The sequence below is a fragment of the Triticum aestivum genome, chromosome 4D, assembly GCF_018294505.1.
Source record: "Triticum aestivum cultivar Chinese Spring chromosome 4D, IWGSC CS RefSeq v2.1, whole genome shotgun sequence".
Taxonomy (NCBI): Eukaryota; Viridiplantae; Streptophyta; class Magnoliopsida; order Poales; family Poaceae; genus Triticum; species Triticum aestivum.
The window spans coordinates 434,779,689-434,803,784 of NC_057805.1; the positions used below are offsets into that span (position 1 = coordinate 434,779,689).

At 47.6% G+C, this 24,096-nt stretch overlaps 2 protein-coding genes across 38 annotated transcripts; one reads left to right on the top strand and one right to left on the bottom strand.

The window, feature by feature from the left end:
* The first annotated feature begins 1,241 nt into the window (after nucleotides 1-1,241).
* On the top strand, nucleotides 1,242-6,000 carry LOC123098408 (low affinity sulfate transporter 3). Its single transcript, XM_044520387.1, has 12 exons — nucleotides 1,242-1,895; nucleotides 2,140-2,188; nucleotides 2,347-2,554; nucleotides 2,753-2,927; nucleotides 3,937-4,002; nucleotides 4,091-4,321; nucleotides 4,402-4,528; nucleotides 4,608-4,894; nucleotides 4,981-5,174; nucleotides 5,263-5,348; nucleotides 5,441-5,517; nucleotides 5,629-6,000. The coding sequence occupies exons 1-12, from the start codon at nucleotides 1,557-1,559 to the stop codon at nucleotides 5,779-5,781; spliced, it is 1,992 nt and encodes a 663-aa protein (XP_044376322.1). The 5' UTR covers nucleotides 1,242-1,556; the 3' UTR covers nucleotides 5,782-6,000.
* A 5,634-nt stretch (nucleotides 6,001-11,634) lies between these two features.
* On the bottom strand, nucleotides 11,635-24,026 carry LOC123098410 (uncharacterized). Of its 37 annotated transcripts, XR_006447759.1 has the most exons (14): nucleotides 23,189-24,024; nucleotides 22,998-23,082; nucleotides 22,517-22,659; nucleotides 21,945-22,034; nucleotides 21,407-21,584; nucleotides 21,156-21,303; nucleotides 21,004-21,029; nucleotides 20,376-20,483; nucleotides 15,642-15,774; nucleotides 13,351-13,781; nucleotides 13,159-13,256; nucleotides 12,985-13,071; nucleotides 12,247-12,370; nucleotides 11,635-12,160 (listed from the first exon to the last, which is right to left on the bottom strand). XR_006447759.1 is itself a non-coding variant. In XM_044520392.1 (10 exons), exons 8-10 carry the CDS (start codon nucleotides 20,414-20,416, stop codon nucleotides 17,507-17,509), a joined length of 1,488 nt encoding a protein of 495 aa, XP_044376327.1. In that variant the 5' UTR covers nucleotides 20,417-20,483; nucleotides 21,004-21,029; nucleotides 21,156-21,303; nucleotides 21,407-21,584; nucleotides 21,945-22,034; nucleotides 22,517-22,659; nucleotides 22,998-23,082; nucleotides 23,189-24,026; the 3' UTR covers nucleotides 17,382-17,506. The 37 variants fall into 37 exon arrangements, 4 of the variants coding, with proteins under 4 accessions (XP_044376327.1, XP_044376328.1, XP_044376325.1 ...); XR_006447760.1 differs by lacking the exon at nucleotides 15,642-15,774 and having other exon boundaries at nucleotides 13,351-13,786; nucleotides 20,406-20,483; nucleotides 23,189-24,022; XR_006447751.1 differs by lacking the exon at nucleotides 21,004-21,029 and having other exon boundaries at nucleotides 23,189-24,021.
* Nucleotides 24,027-24,096: the final 70 nt, after the last annotated feature.

Here is a 24,096-nt window from a genome sequence, read left to right on the forward strand (position 1 = left end):
TCAAAGGCATCTACATGCAGCGCGGGTCGAAGGCGATGGCGAACCATTGGGGGCGCATCCAGGGGGCGTGCAACAAATGGCATGGTGTCGTCGAGGAGGTGGCCGCTCGCCCGGAGAGCGGCGCCAGCATTGAGGATCAGGTATGCCACGCCGGTCTCTCGTCTCTCTTCGCCGTGTGCGCCCGCCAACTGTTTGTCCGTCCCCGCGCAGTTGCTGCGCATGTTCGGCCTGTATAGGCAGAGCAACAACGACGCCGAGTTCAAGTACCTCCACGTTTACAAGCGCATTGACAAGTGCGACAAGTGGGCGGAAGTCCGGCGCACCCTCGAGAAGGCCAAGGAGACATACAAGCCGGACGCGCCGGCTCCGGGCGCGTCAGAAGGGCGGCCGAACAGCAACAAAGGTGCCAAGAAGGGGAAACACGCCGACGCGGCCACCGCTCGCGTGCAAGAATCCATCCAGCACTGCCTCGCCGACGCACAGGCCCGGGCCGTCCTTCGTGAAGAGAAGACCGAGGCGCGGTGGTCAGCGTTGATGTCGACAAGCGCCGTCAAGCTCGACCTACTCCGGACCAACGTCGCCGCGAAAAAGAGGAACACCGACCTGGCTTTCCTGCTGGGCGGGGCGGACATGCTCTAGAGCACCGACGAGGCGGTCAAGGCGTGGTACAGGGCGCATGTCGGCCTCATCCTGGACCAGCTTCCCTCGACGGCGCCGCCCACGCCCACGCCCACGACGACGCCGCCCACGCCCACGCGCATGCCGACGCCGCCAACAAGCCCGACCGATGATGCCGCCAAGACTGCCCGCAGCGCAGAAGCCACGCCGCCAAGCACAGAGACCACGTCAAGCCCGCGCACGCCGACTCCGCCGACGCCGGAGGCCGACCTCGCCGTCTGATGCGCGTTTCTGTTCTGATTTTTGTACGCCGAACTTTTCATCGATCGCCGATCACCGCTTGATCGCCGGATTGTGGCGTTTATTTTTGGGCGCGGGAATGAACTATGTTTGAATTTGCCAAGGCTGGAGGGGGGGGCTGGGGCCGTGGCTGGGGGCGCAGTTTTTCGGCGCCCTGGGAGGCCGAACGGCCGGAGATGCTCTAAGATGCAGTAGCAGCAGCAGCAGAGCCAATCATCGAGGAATCAGTGAAAGTGGTGGCCACCGAGATGCATGTGGCCAGCTTTGTGAGCATTGTCCATGGCAGCACTAGCGCACACCCATATATAGCACCCAACATCTCAATCTGCATCCGCACGGCCGCACACACGCATCCCGCCTCCGAGAGCGAGCGAATTTTCTCTCGAGGCCGGGGGCTCATATGTGCATGGGTGTCGTCTACCTCTCCCCAGGAATCATATCGCAATCCACGACGACCGTGACTCGTCGCCGGTGATGTCTACACCAGAGGAAATCTAGAGCAACCAGCCGCCCGCCTCGCAGTCGATCGTGTCACCTCACCCTCGAGAGATTCTCTCCTCCATCTATCCAACAACAAGAGCCCCCTTTTAAGACCAAGCGGGAGTTCCCCCAAACACTTCAGTTACCGTCCGTCATTCATGGAGTCGTCGTCGTCCACGGCAGCCGTCGAGACGGCCGTCACGGTGCCGCCGCCGTCGACATTCGACGTGTCCAGGCGGCCCGACACGGCCGGCCTCGTCCTCAACAGCCCCCGGCCGCCGAGCCTGCGCGAGGAGCTCGTCGGCGTGGTCGGCAAGGCGTTCCGCCCGCACGGGAGCGGCCACGGTGGTGACCGCCGGCCGCCGCGGTGGGCGTGGGTCCTGGCCGCGCTGCAGGCCGTCTTCCCGGTGCTGCAGTGGGGCAGGACCTACACGCTCAAGTCCTTCCGGAGCGACGTCATGGCCGGCCTCACGCTCGCCAGCCTCGGCATCCCGCAGGTACGTGCGCGCCACCGCCGAACGCCATCGTGCGATCACTGGTGACGCCATACGTGCGCGCTTCAGTTCTCTCTCCTACTAGTAACAAACAGTTTTTGTCTTGCATAACTTGGTCAGCGACTGACATCAAAAAGGAGCATTAATCATCTACGCAGTTTTTGCCTAGACATATATCTTGACGTTCACAGTGATGATCTGCTCCTCCGTATCGATCTGAAAATGCTAATTAATCCACTGTGTGCAGAGCATTGGATACGCCAATCTGGCGAAGCTGGACCCCCAGTATGGCCTTTGTAAGCATCACAACTCACCAGCTTTTGTTTTGCCTCGCTTCTGTAATATCTCCTGAAATAATTTGCATCGCCATGTTTTGTTTCGATCCCACTGCTCCGGACTAATCGATCTCTTGTTGGCACGACGACTGACGTGACATGTGTGGCGGCATGGGCAGACACGAGCGTGGTGCCGCCGCTGATCTACGCCGTGATGGGGACGTCGAGGGAGATCGCCATCGGGCCGGTGGCGGTGGTGTCGCTGCTGCTGTCGTCCATGGTGCAGAAGGTGGTGGACCCGGCCGTGGACCCCGTCACCTACCGCACGCTCGTCTTCACCGTCACCTTCCTCGCCGGCGTCTTCCAGGTCTCCTTCGGACTCTTCAGGTACGTCGTAGAATTGTTTACTCTCTTTATATTTTTGAAAAGTTCAAGTGCAGCTCTGCTCTGTTTTCGACCATGGACCGGCAGCCGACTCTCGAGTCTTGACTGACCGAGAGTGTGTGCCCGGGCCGGTCGTTTCGTTTCGTCTCGTCGCGTCGCGTCGCGTCGGTTAATAAGATAAGAAAACTGTGGTGCATGCAGGCTGGGGTTCCTGGTGGACTTCCTGTCGCACGCGGCCATCGTGGGGTTCATGGGCGGCGCCGCCATCGTCATCGGGCTGCAGCAGCTCAAGGGCCTCCTCGGCCTCTCCCGCTTCACCAACAGCACCGACGTCGTAGCCGTCGCCAAGGCCGTCTTCTCCGCGCTCCACGACCCCGTCAGTCTCGCCCATCTCCTGCCATCATCATAAACTTACCCTCTGAATTTCACCGACACCACACGTACGTTGAGTGACTGACGCGGTAACAAGATCGATTAACGGATAATGGAACAAAATAAAGTCATTTAAGTCGATATAAGTGTCACTTTCTTGTCTGCTTTACTCATTATATGCTATGCTCACTTGGACTTATTAGACGGCTGGGAGGTTTCAAAAAAGGGGTGGTCGAGGTGCCACCAAAACTTATTATGCCAGATAGAAATGCTAGTCCCTATCGTCTTCTCCGCAATATGCCACATGATATTGGTAGCAAGGGACAAATGCTGTCTTAATTTCCCAGGCACCCCGTGACACGCACAAGAATACAAGCATCATCAACATAGCACAAGCAACTAGCAAACCCTTTCCTCAGCTGGGTCCTTCTGGAGTTGCCGCCAACAAGAACAAAAAAAAACGTCTTAATTAGGGCGTACTCCCTCTGTAAACAAATATAAAAGTGTTTTTTTAGAAAAGGACTAATCTAAACGCTTTTATATTTTTTTACGGAAGGGGTATTTTTTAGAAAAGGAGGATCGCCCCCGGCATGGATCGGCTATTTTCTGACAGAGCTTTATCGGATCGACTAAAATGTTAGTCGAACAGTGAGAGAGCAGTAGATCTCAGCTCCGATGGAACAGAGATCCCCTATCCTCTCAACAGTTGTACTACGTGGTGTCGTACGAGATTGACTAAACATGTCCCGTGAGCAGAGCACGGGTAGAAGAAGCCTAGAGCTTAAGACAATTTAGCCTGTCGGAACCCTTGGAATGATTATGCAACTTGACAGTAGTACGGTACCAGGCTTTAATGGACGGACCAAGAACATCACCACATGCACGCATACTGTTTTTACTGTTTTGGAACCCACTGTTCGGACAAATGTAGGGAATCCCTTCGTGTGAATTCACCCGACTCTGCTACTGTCTGACTGTATCTAATGTGACTTGTTCTGTCCAATCAATGGCAGTGGCACCCCGGCAACTTCTTCATCGGCTGCTCCTTCCTCATATTCATCCTCGCCACGCGATTCATCGTAAGAAGAAGAAACAAATTAACTCTCCGATATCTTCAATCACTTTATTTACTGGATCGCAAATGCTTACAGTATATGTAATCAACAGGGGAGGAAGTACAAGAAGCTCTTCTGGCTGTCGGCGATCTCGCCGCTGCTGTCGGTCATCCTGTCTACGGCCGCCGTCTACGCCACCAAGGCCGACAAGCACGGCGTCAAGATCATCCGCGAGGTGCACGCCGGCCTCAACCCGAGCTCCGTCAAGCTCATCCAGCTCAACGGCCCCTACACCACCGAGTGCGCCAAGATCGCCGTCATCTGCGCCGTCATCGCGCTCACGGTACTCATCATCATCATCACACGCAAAATTCAGCAGGTGTTTGGAGAAATGCAGGCTGAGCTGACCGGGCAAGTTTTCAGGAAGCCATTGCCGTGGGGCGATCTTTCGCCACGATCAGAGGGTACAAGCTCGACGGGAACAAGGAGATGATCGCCATGGGCTTCTCCAACGTCGCCGGATCTCTATCCTCCTGCTACGTCGCAACAGGTGATCGATCGATGCCTGCGAATCCTCCGGAAAGAAACAAAATGTGTTGTGTCTGACGGACAGACATGTTTGCTTGCAGGCTCCTTCTCCAGGACCGCCGTCAACTTCAGCGCCGGCGCCAGGTCGACGGTCTCCAACATCGTCATGGCCGCCACGGTGTTCATCGCCCTGGAGTTCTTCATGAAGCTCCTCTACTACACGCCCATGGCGGTGCTGGCCTCCATCATCCTCTCGGCGCTCCCCGGGCTGATCGACATCCGAGAGGCGTGCAACATCTGGAGGGTCGACAAGATGGACTTCCTCATATGCCTCGGCGCGTTCCTCGGCGTGCTCTTCGGGTCCGTCGAGATCGGCCTCGGAGTCGCGGTAATGATCGAATATGACTGAATCGTACGTGCATAGGAGTATCTTCCAGCAGTTCTCTGACATTCTTAGGGCTGACACGAATGCAGCTTGCCATATCGTTTGCGAAGATCATCATCCAGTCACTCCGGCCTCAGGTGGAGGTTCTGGGCAGGCTACAAGGAACAAACACCTTCTGCAGCGTCAGGCAGTACCCCGTGGCGTGCCGGACACCGGCCGTGCAGGTCATACGCATCGATACGTCCTTCCTCTGCTTCATCAATGCAACTTTCATCAAAGAGAGGTACCAACCAATGTGATCAAAGAAAGTAAACCTCGTATTATGTGAAGTTCGATGTGAGTGCTCAAATATATAGGTGCTGTTGATTCAGGATCATGGAATGGGTAAGGGCAGAAGTGGACACATCCAATGAGAAGGTCAGGGAGAGGGTGCACTCAGTTGTCCTTGACATGTCAAGTAAGCTTCTACAGAGAAGTTTTACAAGTGCTAGACTGATACTGAACATTCCAAAGACATATATCTGATGCATTCATGCTTCTGGTCTGCAGATGTGGTGAACATTGACACTTCAGGACTTGTGGGATTGGAGGAAATTCACAAGGAGCTGGCGTCTCTGGGCATACAGGTGAAGTGATTTACTGATGAACATCATATTGTAGCTTTTTTAAAGGAAGAAAGATCTCCAAGTTATTACTAGTGAAAATATCTCACTCTTGTGTTAAAAAATTATCTGCAGATGGCAATTGCCAGTCCAGGATGGCAGGCAATTCAGAAGATGAAGCTGGCACACGTTGTTGACAGGATAGGAGAAGACTGGATTTTCCTGACAGTAGGTGAAGCAGTGGAAGGGTGTCTAACTGCACACAAGGGCAGTGCTATGGAGTGTTGAGTGTATGCTAGTAGAAATAACACCATTTGCTGTGGATTTGTATCAAGTGAACATGGTTTACACAGCTCCGCAAATGCTTACAAACAGTAACAAACGCAACAATGACAGTACATGTATGTTTCCGTAGAAATCAAGCGCACTTAACTGAAGTGGTATACAGTCGTCTTTTTGTGACTATACTCACTTAAAATCTATATATCTATATTTATTTCTATTCCATTATGTAGTGTAAGAATAACTCTGGATAGTTTGTTGTTCGATGAAGCCTATCCGTCAGCGGAGAGGTGGTAAATCCGAGCACCGTGGGCTCTTGGATATCTTCTTCACCACACAAGAATCTTATACACACGTAGTATTCATAAGATTTCATGGTTGGCCTTAAACATCAAAACACAAGCAATTCTCATTTGTTCCAGAATCTTCCATACTTTAATTCTCCGAATTGATTTTCTTCTACAATAACCACCGCTCATATTTATTTTATGGGTTACAATGCACAGTGTGCGTAAATCACGAAACATGGGCACTGCTCTTATGTGCTAGACTATTCCATGCTTTAGTTTTCTCGTGCTTAATATTCTTCTTCTAGAAACATTGCCATTAATTCATGTTTACTTAACAAAAGTTCTTTTGGCTAATGGCATGACAAAACACCTTCATAAACTACATTTATATTTGGAGATGCAGGTGTAGCTATTCTCACAGTTTTCTACTCAAAATTGTAATTTAAAATATTTAAAAGAAAATGTGCTACATGTATATTTCACATGAGTGTTTGGGCCGAGCGTGCGAACCATTCGTTGGTTCACCCCTCGGGAACGGGAGGGAGTGCAGCACTTGCAGCTCCATGGGAACGGCAGTGCAGCACTGCAACTGGTGCGGTTGTTGAAATGAACAGTGGACCGTGAACCGGTGGACGGCTGGGGAAGCCTGCCTACTCATTTGATTTTAAGCAACTTTATTACAGAAGAAACGACATTCTGAAGGTCACTGAAGACCGAACACATTTCTCGCGCATGCTTCTCGCCTGAACTTTTGGGGTTGACCCTTGGATCCAATTAAGCGGTGAAAGGAACGCGTCAAGCTTGGCAATCCTGATTCCACAGCGAGTGGACAGACCACCTTGGCTTCAAGTTGCATTTGCACAATGTAGTATTCTCCAACGTGCCCACTCAACTATTTTTGCGTGTCATATATATGATCCACTCCACCTATGCAGTATCTTTGCCGTGCATTCAGATCTGGGTTGGGTTCGGGCCTTTGGGATTGCATAATGCCCCTTCCGGACCCTCTGGAAAAAGGAATGACACTGGAAAAAGATGCTGTCAGTTGGTCGCACGGGTTGCCCTTTGTTTCGTTTGATCGATAAGTCCAACTTATTATATCGAAACAAAGAACCACTCAATGTGCCAAGTGTCCATTATTTAGGTCCCTATTTCTTCTCTATTAGTAAATGCTCCTTCATTACTTCGTCGGCTGAGAATTATCGGTGGTACATAACGTCTGGCATTTGCAGATTCATTCAGCACGTATTGTCTATCTGGCATGTACAACATCATCAAGGTTAATTAGAGGCACAAGTGATGTCATCATCCTATAACTATACGTGTTATCATCCTATATGGTTAGGTGAATCCTACCTAACTTATTATCCTGGGAGCAAAGGGTGGTTAAACTGAAGGTAAATGAGAATCAGCTGAGCAATCGTATTGTTCTTCTTTGAAGCTCAAGAATTCACTCATTTCATCTTAATATTTCTTCATAAAATTGGACCATTTGTCCTCGTATGCAATCATATTTTCATATGGTTCTGCTCTGAAGCTCAAGAATTCACTCATTTTATATTCATATTTCTTGATAAGATTGGACCATTTGTCCTTGTATGCAATTATATTATTATTTTCATACTTCATAGTTGGCAGCACAGAACATCTCCTTAGCTGGTAATTTCAGGTTGTAAATGCTAGTTTAGCTATCCTATTTCTACTTTTGGATAGGTCTACGGGGGGCATTAATCCCACCTGAATCTTATTTCTACCTGATCTGCTAGTGCTGCCTGCCTGCTGGATGTACACACCTGTCCACTCGAGCCAAACTTATTGATTCTTCAGGGGTTTTGTACGTAGTGATCTAAACGCTCTTATATTTCTTTACGGAGGGACTAGTACTGTATATCAGCACCTAGTTCATTACTCTTGACAGAGATGGTTTGAGCCAATATATAGATCTGGCTATAGAGAAAGCAAGCGATGGCTGCTTCGAGAGAGGCGTTGCGGCAACCGAGCTCCACTGCTCTCTATATTTGAACATTTTGAAATTCGGGTTTTTGAAGTTTAAAAAAATGTGATTTTTTCCCGGGGATACATATACACATTCCGATTACGCGCGTCAAGTTTCGGTAGAAATCTCGTTTTGTTTTGGGCTATACGAAAATAAATAAATTTCTGACAGTATATAGGATAAAAAGGGTGCCATTTCTGTCAGAAATTTCTCTTTTTTGTATTTCCCAAAATACAAAGTATTTCTTTTTCAGATTTTTACCAGGCCTTAGGAATATGTGTATGTATCCACGTATTTTTTTAAAGATTTTTTTGAGTACCAAAAGTGTGTTTTTCAAAATTTCCAAATACCAAGAGCAGTGCAGCTCGGTAGCTGCAAGCACTTTTCGTGGCTGCTTCTCCTTTCCAGAATGCTGGCATCACATTTCTCACTCATGTCATCAAATCATCAATAGTTCGAGTTCTGACCTCTGCGATGCTGGCAGTGTTCTTCCACTAGCAGCTCTAGCACGCTCCATTATAAACAATAATGCCACCAGAATATGTTCATGAATCCTTGCACGTTACTTTCATCAAGGCTGTGAAAGTCCAATGTTAGCCTCAGTTGGAGAATGAAGGAATCAGATGTCTAAGCTAACCACAGAAGACGTTTGAAATCCTTTAGAGTCGAGTATTACGCCCAGTGGCGGAAGAAAATTCAAGATGAAGCCCAGTGCTTGCATTGCTTTTGATCTTGGCCTAGAATACTGAACCATCAGCGTACATTTAAAATTGGAAGGTTGGTCTTCTTCATGTTTAGTAATGGCAAAAGCACTGCTATATAATGTACCTCTAGCATGTATTTTCGTTTATTTTTGGAGTGCATGGATGCAGAGTTATGACTTGCGCCTTGCATTTCCATCAGAACGTTTAAGTGGTAGTGAACATTCTGCAGCGTACTTGAAGCACAAGTGCAGATCCAATAGAAACTCATCATTATCAGTTCAATTATCAGAATGCGGTGAGCCACCTCTGCGCGCTGAATGTGGCTTAAGAATAATGGTGGCTCTTTCGAATGCGCTGGCTTCTTTCTTCAACAGTACTGCCACCAGTGGCGGAGGACGAAACTTTTTTAAGGTGGGGCGAACTCTTAAGCCGAAAAGAAATTTGTGCACAACCAACATAACACCCTGTATGGCCAGCATACAACGGTCAAATTCACCTGAAGCACCCAAAATTCAAGCCCACTCAGTGCTGCTCCCCTGAAACCTTGGAGGCACCAGTCTGATATGATGGAAGCTTGACACTTGAGAGCCACCACATGGATCCCATGGCAAGTGGTTCATCTGTGACCAATGGACTGCTGCACGGTCCGGAGCCACCAAGCCCGTGGAATGACCTCACTGGCATTTTCACCGTGACATTCCTTACTGGTGTGTTCTAATTTGTATTTGGACAGTTTATGAGGATTTAAAGATTTTGAGCTATCTCTCAACCCGTCCCCCGCGCCGCTCCTTCCCCGGGGCGACACGGGCGGCGGCCCCCCGTCCCCCGCAGCCTCCCCCTCTCCCCGGCTCTCTCTTCCCCGCCGTCGCCGGTGGCCTCCGGCAGGCAAAGCCTGTGCGGAGCCGGCGGCGGCGGGGCGCGCTCTCTGGCTGCTGTCGCTCGGGAAAAGGGGATCTCGCGGGCGATACGCGGCTGTCCGGCGCTCGGATTCGGGGCGGCGTCCTGGCGCGCGGCGGAGGTGGTCTTCGGCGCACGGCGAGGCGTTTGGTCGCGGCGGTGGGCGCGCGGTCGCGGTCATTCGCGCTTGGGCGGTCCCGATCTGGGACCTCGCGGGCGGCGGCTGGCGCGAACGGGCGGCCAGCGTTTGGCTTGGCGTCGGATGCGGCCAGAGGTTGGGGCGCCGGGGCGGCGGCCTCGGTCCGGGCTCCGGCCGTGACCTGGGAGTGGACGGCACGCGTGATTGGGCCGGCTCTCGGCTCTGGATGTGAGCGCGGGGCGCAGATCCTTGGCGGGGCGCGGCGGTGACTGCGCGCGGCGGGCGCGGTGGCTGGTGGGGCGCGGCGGGCGTGGCATCTCCGGAGCTCGAGGTGTGCCGCGGTGCAGGGCCTACTCGTCTGCCCTGCTGCTTCGCTGGAGCTGCTCCGATCTGGATCTGGCCTTGGTGGTTCTGATCTTGTGCTGCTCCTTGCGATGCGATGGTTGCTGCGGTGGTGGTGGTCACTATGGTGTTGCGGTGGTGGACGGCGGCTACGGCCAGGGGGTGGTGCGTGCCTGGGCGCGGTGGATCGTGGGATCCCGCGGCTAGGGTGAGGTCGGCCTCAGCAGGGGTGGTGATTGGTGGGCGGCGGTCGGTGGGGGTGGTGGTCTCCGGGAGAAATCCTTGCTCCGGTCTTCATCGGAGCCGGCGACGGAGGCGCCCGCAGGTGTCGTGATCTTTCTTGGAAGCGTCGCCGTGGAGGTGCTCCTCCCCACGGCTTTGGCTCCGGAGGGAAACCTCATATCCGCTGGATCGGGCGATGGAGGCGTCTTCGAGTCTTTCTCCTCCTTGGGGGCATCGTCTCGGAGCCGGCTACGATCGAGAGACTGGTGGACTGCGGCATCTTCGCCGTGGATGGTGGCATCTTCGCCGCGTGGTTTGCTGAGGCGGGGCGCTGGTTTCTGGTTGGCAACGATGATGGCGTCGAGAGGAGCTCGGGTCGCGGCTTGGACTTCGATAGTCGGTTCTTCCCAGCGTGTCCAAGGTGCTCTTCTGTGGGTTGCTTGGTTGCTTTGAAGTCGGAGCTGCGGTGGAGCAGATCCAGGTGGTAACGATGACAGGCGCTCGGTGGTCGTTTGCGGAGGGCACGATCGGCGCAAGTCCTGCATATCTTCCTTGTGAGGCTCGCCGTCAAAGTCGGAGCTGTCGGTTGCTTGCGTGTGTGGCCATCTGGTGGCATGTGTCATCGGGGTTGTGTCCCATGTCGGTGGCCAGGATGGCCGGTGGTGCCCATGTCATGTGGGTTGGGTTGTATCGGTTTTAGCCCGATTTTTCGTCAATTAACCGAGCAATTCTCTTCTTCTTAATTAATGAAAAAGGCAAATACTTTGCCTCTCGTTTAAAAAAATGTATTTGGTCTGTTCAGGTAGAACCTTTGCAATCTTGTGAACGAGTTTATTTTTTCTTCATTCCCTAATTGGAATATTTTCCCTATCCCTTGTCTGATTACAGCGCATCAGTGCTTTATTCGTTTATACAACTAGATGACCCGGTGCGCCAAATAGCGCAGAGACCCATTTGAAACCATGTCCGCGTTGAAAATATTTGCCTTTTTTAGTAACTTTATGTTTGATCAAGGATAGAGACCATGTCAAACCAGAAGTGTTTTGAACGTGTATTTGGACAATGTGCCATTTGGCTCTATGTTTACCTAAGTAAGGTGCATGGTCCAAATTTAAGCATCAAGGGTAATGATTCTAAACCTTTTATAACATAAATCTTTACATTTGTTAGTAACTTCGAGTTTTAGAAAGCACTGAGGGTAATAATTCTAAACCTTTCATATGAAAAATTAAGGAATACCCATGGCGCAAAAAGTGAGAGCGAACCGAGTATTCAAACAATGCATATGAGATTGATTTAGAACTAACTTAATAGATGTTTATGTTCCATTACATGGCACTTGGTAGCTTAAAAGAAGATATTCATATCACTTGATAATGGCATACATTGGCTTTATAAAAGTAAGCTATATTAGCAAAGGCCAGAGATGCATTGTCTTGCTCGCAGCAAGGACCAAGACGCGAGAAGGTGGTGGTATTAAGTTGAGTCATCGTTACATGTCCCAGCAGTATTGAACATAATTTCATCGTCTAAGCAGGCATGCCTATGGTCAGTGGCGGCGCCAGGATTCAGCCACGCCCCCGGCCGGCCTAGGAAGCACTGCAACACTGTAGCTACAGTGTTCTCTACAGTATACGAAGGGAATCAGCCTCATGCCTCAGGCATCCGCTCGGGCTGCCTGGGGCCTGTCTCCGCCACAGCCTACGGTCGCACATAGTGGTTGTAGCCATCATCCATGTCTCAAGCATAACCCTCAATGCAGCTTGAATCTGAGTCTGAATCATATGCCTTTCTTCTGCAATGAGAGACATGCCACGCTAGTCATGCTCTGAAGCGCAACCACAACATCATGTATTTCCATAAGAGTCTATTTGAGATTACAGATAGTGCTTGAAGCAGTAGGGTCCAAGGTAGCTCGATCATAGATTTTGTTTGATGTAACACGCATTTCGTCTGATAGTGTGACGCATCCGTTTAATCTCAAGGGGACAACATCAAATTTTATCTGCTAACCAAAGTATAACAGGTAAAACAAAGTACAACAGGCAAAGCTTGAATTAAACTATTATAAAAAAATACACAAACCTATCTAGCATAAATAATTTGGCTCGGTGTATCCATGTCTGCTCACAAGCTATTTACCTATTTTCCCATCAGGCAATTAAAAAAGAATACTTGTATTGCAGTGAGTTTCTTAGTTTGCATCAGTCACATCACAGATTACCAGTACCGCTCTATATTCCACATATTGCAGCAATAACTTGTAAGACATGTGAGAAATAGGAGCACTAAAGTACACCCATCTAAATAATAGATCACCATCACTACAATTCAAATCCAGTAAATTTAGCACCAAATATAATTTGATTTGTACAAGATGCAACCTGAAAAACCCAAGCTCATATTTACGACCAAATTAAGTAAATGCTCAGTTTATTCCAGTTGTGTGTCATTTAATAGCTTATTACCACTCTCCCATCATGTTATAATAATTAGGCTATTTTGGAAACACTGAGAAGATATTCAATCGAATGGTTCAGTGTCATATATCATTACACTTAGGAGTGAAATGCCTAGATTATATGCTTGAGAGATTATCTTAAGTTTCACGACATTTACCTAATATTTACAAAGCTCATCAGAATGGATTCATCTGCAAGGAACAAGCGACCCATTAAGTTCACGGCTAGCACGCATCACTTTGTCCTGTCATTTGTTAAATTAATTAAAATTTCAACTTGCAGGCACAATCATAAGATAAATGTCAGATAAATTCTTCTAAACTGGATATACATTAAGTCAGCATAATAGAAACTGTTCTTGGCAACTGACTTGCTTCCACCATGTGACATTGTAGTCTCGGTCCTACTATCTACATCCCATTGGAACAACTGCAAGGGAAGGAAAAAACCATTAAAAAACTTATAACCAGAACCAAATGAGAATAGTAAGTACAGTCCAGTTTAATCATGCTAGGGTGTGGACCTTCTAAAGCTTCGAGTGGCGCTGCACACCCAAGTCTTTTTATGAGCATGCTATCAGCTTTCATGAGCATGTTATCAGCTTTCATGAGCATGCAATATTTGGGAGTTCGTATCTGTATATTGTTGCCTCCTGATGGAGGTGTTTCATTAGTAGTCTCATGTTGACCTTACTGCCAAAGTGCACTTTGCACTATCAGGCGTTTTCTTTCTTTCCTCTGCTTCCTTAGAGGCCTTTATAAATTCTTGTTAAAATCTTAATACAGAAGCAAAACTGCTACTTTTAGTCAGAAAAAATAAAACAGAAGAACAAAATTAATATTTTCCAATTCTAAACATGTTGTGTGAGCAATTTACCAATCTACTATGGATTCGAGATCCACCAACTGACCACAGACACAGGTCATCTGACCAGACGCCTTGCCATTCCGCCACCTATTCTAGAGAAAAAACATTAATTGATATTCAACCAATGAACATGAATATTTTACCTACATGCAGTTGTATGATAGCTGAAGATAGTATACATCGATATATTAAATACAATCAGAAAGAATTTAATCATGTTTAACATAAAAATTGGTAGTACATAAGTCAGAGCATGAAACATGAGATTTAATTACGGTCATATTGGTGAAGTTGTAGCCATTTATTGAGTTAATTGCAAGGCACTACCACACTTCGGCACGTTGTGACGAATCAGTACCAGTAGTCATTTTTTGCCATGCAGTGCCAACTCTAAGCCTAAGTGTTGCAAAACGGTCTGACAGCCGTATAAGCTCGTATTGACCACGTATCTGACCGACCGGGCCCACTTGTCAGGTGCCACGGTGGCCTACCCGCGCGCACCCGCTCGGTAACTCTCGCATCCGTCTCGGTCGCTCCATGTAGCCGGGTCCGGTCGAACCCAACCGGAGCTAGCCGCACTCTGTCACTCTCCTCGCCTCATCGCCCTCGTCTCTCCAGCCGCCGCTCGCCACGCAGACCGCCGCGTCCGCCACCGCCGCCGCGCCATGGTCTTCGAGGATGAGAGCAGCGACGACTTGTCCGGCCTGCAGATCTCCTCCTCCGACGACGGGATGCATTATCAGGTCAGTGGTAGAGCTAGGGTTAGGGTTAGGTGATTTGGGGATTTGCGGATTTGATGATCTGGTTTTCTGATTTGAGGATTTGCTCTCTGTAGATTCCTGCTAGCATTGAAGACCAAGACTACAATGGCTTGGAGAATGCACCAGAGGGGCTCTGCGTGGAGCATCGGCTGCCAACTGAGCGCCGTGTAGCTTTTGAATCATTTGAGACGGGCAGGAGGTTTCTAGTTTGTGCTCAGCCTGTAAGATTCATGCTCTATTTATGTTCACTGTAATATAGTTGTAATATAGTTACTAGTACTGATGATGAAGCACATAGTTTACCACTTAGTAGTTTTGATGCTTCTAGTACTGATGCTCACTGCAATAGCTTAGTTGGCTTTGTTCACTGTAATATATTTATGGTTTAGTTATTTATTAGTAGTTCTGATGATTATGGTTTTGATGCTTATGTTCACTGTAATATGTATATGGGCAGCAGCTTAGTTGGCTGTGTTCACTAGTACTGATGATGAAGCAAATTGTTAGTTGATTGAGGCAGTGTAGTTGCTAAATTTTAATTGAGGCAGTATAGGTTGCAGTTGAAGTAGCATTGTTTAGTTGGCCACATGTATAGGTTGTAGTTCTGCAGTTGTTAGTTCATTTTTTAAAAGTGCCCTTTCATAATGGTAATTCTTCAGAGAGTAACAATATAAGTGTTTGCTATATTGCAGGAAGCTGTCAATTGTGGTTTCCTTGCTTGGGTTGACCCAGAGTGGCCTCCCACAATGCAAAATGCATTGTTGAAGCTTTGGGAAATGTTTGAAGACAGCAGGACTGCTAGGAGGAAGGATAACCTGGAAAGTTCACTTACTATCCACCACCTTAAAGAAGAGAAAAGGAATCTGGATGCCAACTATGACAAACTAGTTGAAGATGTTCATCAACTTCTCAGTGCCCAGGAGGACAGGGTGTTGGATTTCAGCTCTCTGCAAGCTAAGGAGAAGAGAGATGAGAGAGCCAGTGCATCAGTTGTGGCTACCATGAAGAATGAGATGGAGAAGAAAGAGGCAGATAACTTCAAGATGAAAGAGAAGTACAAAGTGCTGATGAACCTGGTAGAAGCTCAAGGCACTGTCATTAGGAACATGAAGATGAATCATTTGAAAGAGAAGGAAAAGCTAGCTGAAGGCAACAACAATTTAAAGATCCAGGTTGATGAGCTCACCAAGTCTTTGGAAAAAGTCACAGAAGAGAATGTGCAGTTGAACCTTCACATGTCTGATCTCAAGAGGGGACATGATAATCTGATAAAACGCAGGGATGAGGTAAAGCTCCAGCTTGCTGTTCAGTTGAAGTCACTGGAGAAGAGCAAAGAGAAGTTGAAGTTGATCCATGACATCTTGAAGGAATGAGGTAGATGAAGATGATCTGGGTAGATGAAGCAGAGCATACCTATCATGATATAAGTTGCTTTGATAGAAGGCTTTGCTAATCTTTTGTGAAGGGTGGTTTAGTTAAGTGTAATGTATGGATGTAGTAGTTGTGAACAATGTTGAACTCCACTATGCTATGGTCTTTAGCTAATGTTGTAAGAATCTAGTAATTATGGCTGTAAGAATCTATGGTTATGTTGAACTCCAGTATGTATGCTATGTTATTTAGATAATGCTCAAATTATATCTCCTTTTGAACCTCTGGCCAAATGCTCAAGTTAGATGGCCAAATGCTCAAAAAAAGCGCACATTAGAGCAACACAAACGCTGACGTGGCCACTGTCAACAGGGATTGCACTGAGTGGTGGCCCTGGTTATTAAAGCAATGCGCGGGGCGAACAGGAAACAATTGAGTGAAACAGTTTGTGCATTTGGGGGAAAAACTAGGGTTACGCGACAGCGGAGGCTATTCCTGAGCGGGCCCGTGGCAGAGGCGATCTCGCAGGCGGCGGCTGCGTCCAAGTCAATGTCGATGTCGTGGTCTTCGGGTCGTTCTTAGGCTCCCAGCTTCCGTCGAGCCTCTGGAAGGAGAGGGGACGAATCGAGGTCGCCGGTGCCCTACCGTGAGAGCCCGATGGCGTATGAGCCGGAGAAGCTCTGCTGGTGCAGGCCGCGTAGGAAGGCGCCGAGATGGATCTCATGGAACCGCCAGAACCCAGGCAGGCGGTACTACGCCTGCGTGGATGCCATGGTAAGTTTCATTTTAGTTATACTTTTCTGTTCATTAGATCTTCTCCCCTCTCAAACCCTGATTTCTGTTGGTACAGCATGGTGGTTGTGGCTTCCTTGAATGGCATGATGATCCTCTGCCTAAGTTTTTGAGTGATTTGATTGGAGATTTGCGAGATGAAGTGCGTAGGCTGAGAGGTGAATCAAGTGTTGGTGTGTTTGAAGATGACAGTGCAGTTGTGGCTCTGCCTGAAGCTCAAAGAGGAAGAGAGGTGGTGGCTTTGGAAGATCAGCTCAGGGAGAAAAATGCAGAGCTAGATGCACTGAAGGCCAAATATCAGAATGTTGTCTTTCTTTTTCTTATCTTTGTGGTAGGTTTGGTGACAGCCAAGATGCTGCTGCAGAGCTAGATGCTGGTGCAGTAAGATGCTGCTGCAGTTAGTGTCAGTGGTTTAGACTCAAGCTTGTTTTGGCACTGAAGATGCTAGTAGTGGTCAGGTTGATCCTTGTAAGTTAGTGTCAGGTTGATCCTTGTTAAGGAGAGATGCAAGTTAGTGTCAGTTGTGGTTAGGTTGATCTTTGCAAGTTAGTGTCAGGTGTTGCAAGTTAGTGTTAGGTGTTACTAGTTAGTGTCTTTGTAAACAATATTTGGTATGTTCATCTTAGTAATGAAGTATGTGGCCATTGTGGCAGTATCATCCAGTACATGCATGGTTTCTTGACACATGTGCATTGAGTTGTTCACAAAAGCCAAATGAGCATTGAGTTGTTTCAGAAATGCCAAATGAACAACACAAAAAGCATTGAGTTGTTCACAAGTGCCAAATGACCAAATATTGCAGTTCACATCAGACTCAACTTAGCAATCCATTAGAACATACATCAATTTTGTAGCACCACTTAGACTAAAGTAGCAACATTCTATCACTCATAAGTTACCACTGGCAGTAAAGTACGACATCAAACGAGTATAATTCCCTGTGGCACTTGAAGGAGCACCAGAAGTAGAAGGACCAGAAGATGAAGCTCCTTCAGCAAATCTTGGGGCAGTGAAAGGCCTTGCAAATCTTGCACTTGCACTAGCTGACCCTCTAGCAGTTGTTGAAGCAGATCTTGCAGTAGCAGATCTTGCAGTAGCAGATCTTGCACTAGCAGATCTTGCAGTAGCAGATCTTGCACTAGCAGATCTTGCAGTAGCAGATCTTGCACTAGCAGATCTTGCAGAAGTAGTTCTTGCAGAAGCAGACCTTGCTGGTGGCTGCTGTGATCCTGATGGAGTATCTTCATTCCTTGATCTTGCAGGTGCCTTGCAAACATACAAGGAAACATGATAGTTTAGGGTTTAGGTTTAGCACAAAAAACATAGAAGGAAAGAAGACCAAATAGCAAGTACAAATTCACAGGAGTTTACCACATGCTTGTTTTTCCTCAAAGCCAACTCTGGTCTCAACTGTTGCTTGCAGTTGGTGTACCTATAGGCCATGTGCCTTGGCACATCAACACCATACTTCTCATTGCAGTTGTCAATTAGAGTGTGTATGCTGGTGGTTGGATCAGACCTGAACAATGACTCATAGGTCTTTGCAAGCCACTTGGCACTGATCCTTGATGACTCAGTGCTGCTAGGGCGAGTGTGCTCCAGCCTCATTTTCTTAATAGCAAAAGTCTTCTCCCCTTTGATAACTGCAGCAACTATGCAAAACTGGCAGTGCTCTTGCTTACAACAGGCAATGATCCTTTGGTCTGAATTCCTGTGATACCTGAAGTCTCTGGCCTGTGTGATGTGCAAGCTCAACAAAGCATCTCTGAATTGATGCTGATTCTTGAAGCACATGTACAGACATAACTGCTGATGTGGTTGCTCAAGTTTGTCATTGTACCAGATCCTTGGTTTTATTTTCTTGGCCCTACTCTTCCTCCCTTTAGGTAGAACAAAGGACATTGGCTCATGTCCATCATCATCATCCTCAAACAGCAATCCATCATCTTCTTCATCTGATGAAGGAATGAAATCAGGTTGCACCTCCTCCAACACACTTGAATGTGTCCTAGTAGTAGGGCCTCTCCTAACTGCCAGCTTCTTCCTCTTTTTTGGAGGTTTTTGCATTGGTGTTTCTTCTGTTGCAACAACATTGACCTCATCCTCTTTCTCCTTCTCCTGCTCCTCCTCCTCCTCCATCTCAAACAAGTCCTCAACCTCAGTGTCACCCTCATAATGTAATTGTTCCTCTTCTGAATCCTCATCATCTTCATCTGAATCTTCATCTTCAACTTCTTGCTCTGCTAGTCTATTCCCCTCAATTATCTCTGTGTCTTCAATTATCCTGTACTTCTCCATGCAGAAAGGATTGTTATCACTGTCATATGCAGCAGCCTTAGAGTCATCACTGTTATTATGTCCCTCCTCTAGCACTGCCTCTTCTTCCATTACAGCTTTGAGCTTCTCCTTACTGAAATTTATGCTCTCTTGTGTGCACTGACTATGAAAAACAACACCTTGTTGATCAACAGCAAGAACTGCAGGCTCACTAAGATCATACACAACAGGTGGTCTATACAATATAGTTGCTAAATTTTCTTCTCTCCTCTAACAGACATTGTTGTAGTTTGATCTCACTAAATCTGCTTCTATCTGACATACAAAAGGTGCTATTGCCCTCACTAGCAAATTCAGAACTAAACTATGCTCATATTCCTTCTTAAGTTGCTGCAGTTTGATGTTTGTGTCAATTAACTCTAACCCATGCTCTCTTTCCTCTCCTCTGCCTAAATTCTTCATGTGATACAGTTCATCAGAGAAAGAATAACCTTGTGTGTGCATCAGTGCATATAAGTTCAGAAATGTAACATCTAAACTGCATATCTTCCTATCCAGATTGTGTTGTGCATCAAAATGAATCCGAACATCCCAAACGGCATCATCCAAACTACAATTGACAGCACAAATTTATACTGTCATGAGCAACACTAACCCTAGCACCCTGTTTTGGAATATACAGAAAGAAGCAGAAGCAGAGAAGAGAACGACTTATAGCACGCCGCCAGCAGCTCCACTGGTCCACTGATGGCTACTGGTAGGGTGGGCCACCCATATCTCTGCCAGCTTCACCCTGTCCTCCATTGACAGCGTGGCCTCCTCCTCCAAATCCTCCTCGTCTGCGCTGGAGTAGTATGAACTGGAGCCGTCGAGGTCGTCCAGACCTAAGTGGTCATCAGGGCCGAGGCCAGGAAGGTCCCCGTACCCGCCCGCGCCGTTGACGCCGCCGGGAGTCACCGCCGCCATCGCCTGAGGGGAGAGGAAGACGAGGGCGGGGGGGGGGGAGAGGAAACCAGGGTTCGTCGCGTACGGGTTCGACCGGACCGGACCAAGCTACTTGGTGCAACCGAGCAGGCTGGGACGAGTGACCGCGCGGGTGCGGGTGCGCGCGGGTATGCCACCGTGGCACCTGACAAGTGGGCCGGGTCGGTCAGATACGTGGTCAATACGAGCTTATATGGCTGTCAGACCGTTTTGCAACACTTAGGCTTAGAGTTGGCACTGCATGGCAAAAAAATGACTACTGGTACTGATTCGTCACAACGTGCCGAAGTGTGGTAGTGCCTTGCAATTAACTCTCATTTATTCAGCTAAAAAGTATGTGTTGTTTAGGAGTGAAGATCCAACTTCAGTTATAGGATCTTCATTTTTAATGTCACTTTGAGCGAACAAAAAATTAAAACTACACATGGAAAAGAAAACCAAATCAAGAACAACATGTGCGCTTTTTTATGAGCAAAACAGGTGCAAGATAGGGTACCTGTCATTGCACACTTGTACTTGCACGCACCTCATATCCATCTCTTCCAACTGAACATTATCTGGCTTCTGAGAAGAAGAAAAAGGCCATTGTAGGAATTAATGGCACCTGTTTAGTGACATAATAAAAGGGAAGTAAGTTGTGGTCCACATGTGTAGCAGCCAAGTAAGCTGCTTACCAGAACTGAACAAAACTGAATGTTCTATGAACCAATCGCAGGTATACTTTGCCAGAAAAATATGTGTGCAAATCATTCAGATGAGCTGGAAGATAAATTGAAGAAAATACAAAAAGGAAATCATAATAATATCGCTGCAAGCAAGACTAATTGAAGTTCCAATCGATATAATTTTATACATATATTGCCTTGTCAGTCCAATTCAAATACTGCGAACAAACGAAGGACCCATCAAGTCCATTCATGTACTAAGGATCCATCAAGGTCAAAATAATATATTGCTTGATGGAATTTCATGCATTTGATCTCAAAACACAAAGAATCGATTACTTATGTAGCTAACAGCAGGATAATCAGATCCCCAAGGATGCCACTAAAATTACGTCAACTCTAGTTTTAAGAATTTCAAATCTTTGAATCGAAGACAAAAAATGGGCATCTCATACTAACCTTTGTCCATTCCAGTAGCAACAAATCTGCACTCGAGATCCATAACAAATTAACCATAGAAGTCAAGTTGAGAACATTGTTTTAGGAGTACCACTATCAAACAGGTTGAGGATCACATGGTAGGAACATGAATGAACAAGAAGAGCATATACCTGCTCATTGTCATTCGAGTCCCCACATATTTTGCCAAAAACAGGACCCACAAAAGAGGGTTCATCTTGTTCTTCCACCAGAGAAGGTCCGCCTTGTTCTTCACTCTTCCTAACATCCTTCCTCGTCTCTTCATCGTCCAATCTGCACCTATTTTGTTCAGAAAAAACATAAATCGAGAAATCAAAATGAGATTATTAAAAGGCAAAATTTGGAGGAAGGAGATGGCGGGGCCAAAGATGTGCAGCCTAACTTGGAGATTATGGACGATGACCAGCAAGCACCACCGTGACACAAGCGCCCGCTTTAGCTCCGGCATTGCTGTGCCTTCCCACATGCCCGTCCTCCTCACCCTCCCCTACTACATATCCATCACGTAAACCACGCCTCCCCTGCTCTCCCATGGCCGCGACCTGCGATCTCTGCCCGATCTGAAACAACAAGGGGAAGTAAGAAAATACCACAAAGATGAAAATGAACAAAAAAATACATACACGTGTGAAGCTGTTGATAACTGAAGTTGACTATCAATATTCTAGGGAAAATGATGTTGTCATGTTGCTCTTGCTTTCATTCTATTGATATCCTCTATAGTACCTCGATCACCGAGCAAGTTTGGAAATGATCAATATTGGTTTTTTTTGTGAAACATTCTTTGAGATCCCCACATTCTAATTTCGAATCATTCAAATAATCTCCGACTGATAAAATTGCATATTAAAATCATGCTTTAGATAAACTGATTGCGAAAACATTGCGAGAAACTAAATAATAGGTGCAGCAGTAGCAACCTATCATGCTTCTCCCTATCTGTTAGCGGATCCAACCACCACAAGGCCCAATCAAAAGCCCCACCTCACTTGCAAATTACAATCCATTTCCTACATCAAATTAGAGAAATAAACTGGAATCCGGACCACCAACTATAACAATCAGGGATATAAATATTCTTCACTTATGTGAAATAGGAATTTCTTGTTGCTCCTCTTGCAAGCCAGAATAAAGCACCACATTCATTTAATAAATCTTCATGTATGGAAAATTAGAGAATGCGCAGGGTCTCTAAGGGTCATCTATTAGCACAGCCACAAAAGTGTAATTATTCATAGAATGTTAGTACAATTATGTGGCAAATGTTCTCTTAACCAAATACTTTAGATTTCACAAATTTAAAGCTGCAAGGAAAGGAATGGCTGGATGAAATCGCAATAAGGAAAGGAAGTATGAGTCATTCATATACATGGAAGAAAGGCAAACTGGAAGACCACAAACACAATACGTGTCGCTCCATTAGAACTAACCTCTAAATCAAATCTTTTGCATCAGTACATGTGTAAACCTTATTACTAAAGAAGGGCCATACCTGTCAAAGCTTCTCCAATGGCAATGTCTGACACAAAATTCCTCTTTGTGGGATGCAGCTGATAGGTGTGATATACACAAATTTCCTCCCCTTCCAACGAAAGACAATGCTAAGATGGGGAGAGATCGCAACACCAAGAAATTCTGCAAATAAAGAAAGAGTAGTCATGAATAGAGCATCCATGTGAATCAAAACTCTACAATAATCCCCTAAGCCTTCTCATTCTTGCAACCTACGTACACCCAAAGAACGAAAGAGTGCTCATATCATACATAAAATGCATTTAAGATTATATCTTCAGGCACACACATATCTCCAACCGAAGCAAAGGAAACTCGTACATATGCACATGATATCCCTATAAGGATGTGCCAAAAATATCAAGAATTAATATCAAGCAAGAAAACAAATCATGAGTTCCAAATTTAGTGAGGTGTGACAGGTTGACCTGTAACCCACCAATCGATGAAAGAAAGCTTACCTGCAAATTAGTTTGTCCCTGCTGCATCAAACAAATGAAAAATTGTAACCAACTTCCTTCCTGAAGTAACATCCACCTCCAAACTCTGGAATCAAATCAGAAATCCAGATGGGAGGAATGAAAAAATAGATGTGAATGATCTTCATAGAAACCGAAAGAATTCACAGTTGCAGGGTGGAGGAAGAGCTCACCTGGCACTTACGTGATTACGCCCTCCGCTCGCTGTTTACGCGGGTAGGAGGAGGCACCAGAACGGAGGTAGGAGAAGATGCAGCCTGGCACCAGTCTAGCGCGCGCTGCCGATGGAGCTCCAGGCCTCGCCCTCCACTGCTCCTCCAATCCGCCCGATCTGGAACCACGGCGAGCGAAGGCGCCCGATCTGAGAGAGGAGGAAAACAAGAGAGGTGGGATGGACGGAGGCGGCGCGAGGAGCTGCAGCGGCCGGCGCGCACAAAGAAGAGGAGGCAAATCGGGAGGAGAGGAGCGGCCATGGACGCCGCGTTCCTGGACGAGGGCCAACATCTCTATCCTCACGCCCCGCGCAACTGCAGCGCCAGTGACCAAGAGAGGCCGCGTGAGGACGAGGGACAGGAACGGTGGAGCCCGACCTCACCAGCACAGGCCGACGCTAGCTGGTGACCCTCTCCCGTATGCTGCCGCACCTCCCTCTCCTCTGCGTCGTCGCCCTTCGCCTACAGGTCATCGTCGCCCTTCGCCTACAGGTCATCGTCGCCGTCGGAGTGGAGCATGGGTGGATGGGGCAGGACGGCGGTACAGGAGAGAGAGAAGGAAGAGAAGGAGAGGCAGCGAGGGAGGTCAAGGAGGAGGGTGGGACGCGTGCGGGTGGGGAGGGCGGGGCGGCGGCAGGAGAGGAGGCGGGGGTCGTGGGGGAGACGCGGGTTACGTATCGCTCGCTACAGCTGCTCGCCTGCTTCTTTTTTTCTCTCGCTCGCTCGCCCGCTTCTTTTTTTTTCTCTAGCTCGCTTGCTTCTTTGCTCGCGCGAGACGCAACGCTCGCGGCACTGTTCATTGCGGACGTGGAGGCCGTCGGTGCGCCTAGCACCCCAGCGTCCTTTATAAGGTAAATGTCTGCATGTAG

Coding starts and splice junctions, on each gene's coding strand:
- LOC123098408 (XM_044520387.1), top strand. CDS start 1,557: ATGGAGTCGTCGTCGTCCACGGCAGCCGTCGAGACGGCCGTCACGGTG. Junction 2,928..3,936: donor TCTCCGCGCTCCACGACCCC/GTCAGTCTCGCC, acceptor AATCAATGGCAG/TGGCACCCCGGCAACTTCTT. Junction 5,518..5,628: donor TGGCGTCTCTGGGCATACAG/GTGAAGTGATTT, acceptor AATTATCTGCAG/ATGGCAATTGCCAGTCCAGG.
- LOC123098410 (XM_044520392.1), bottom strand. CDS start 20,416: ATGGATATGAGGTGCGTGCAAGTACAAGTGTGCAATGACAG. Junction 19,059..20,375: donor GTACAAGTGTGCAATGACAG/GTACCCTATCTT, acceptor TGTTTTTCATAG/TCAGTGCACACAAGAGAGCA. Junction 17,885..17,989: donor TGAGGAAAAACAAGCATGTG/GTAAACTCCTGT, acceptor TATGTTTGCAAG/GCACCTGCAAGATCAAGGAA.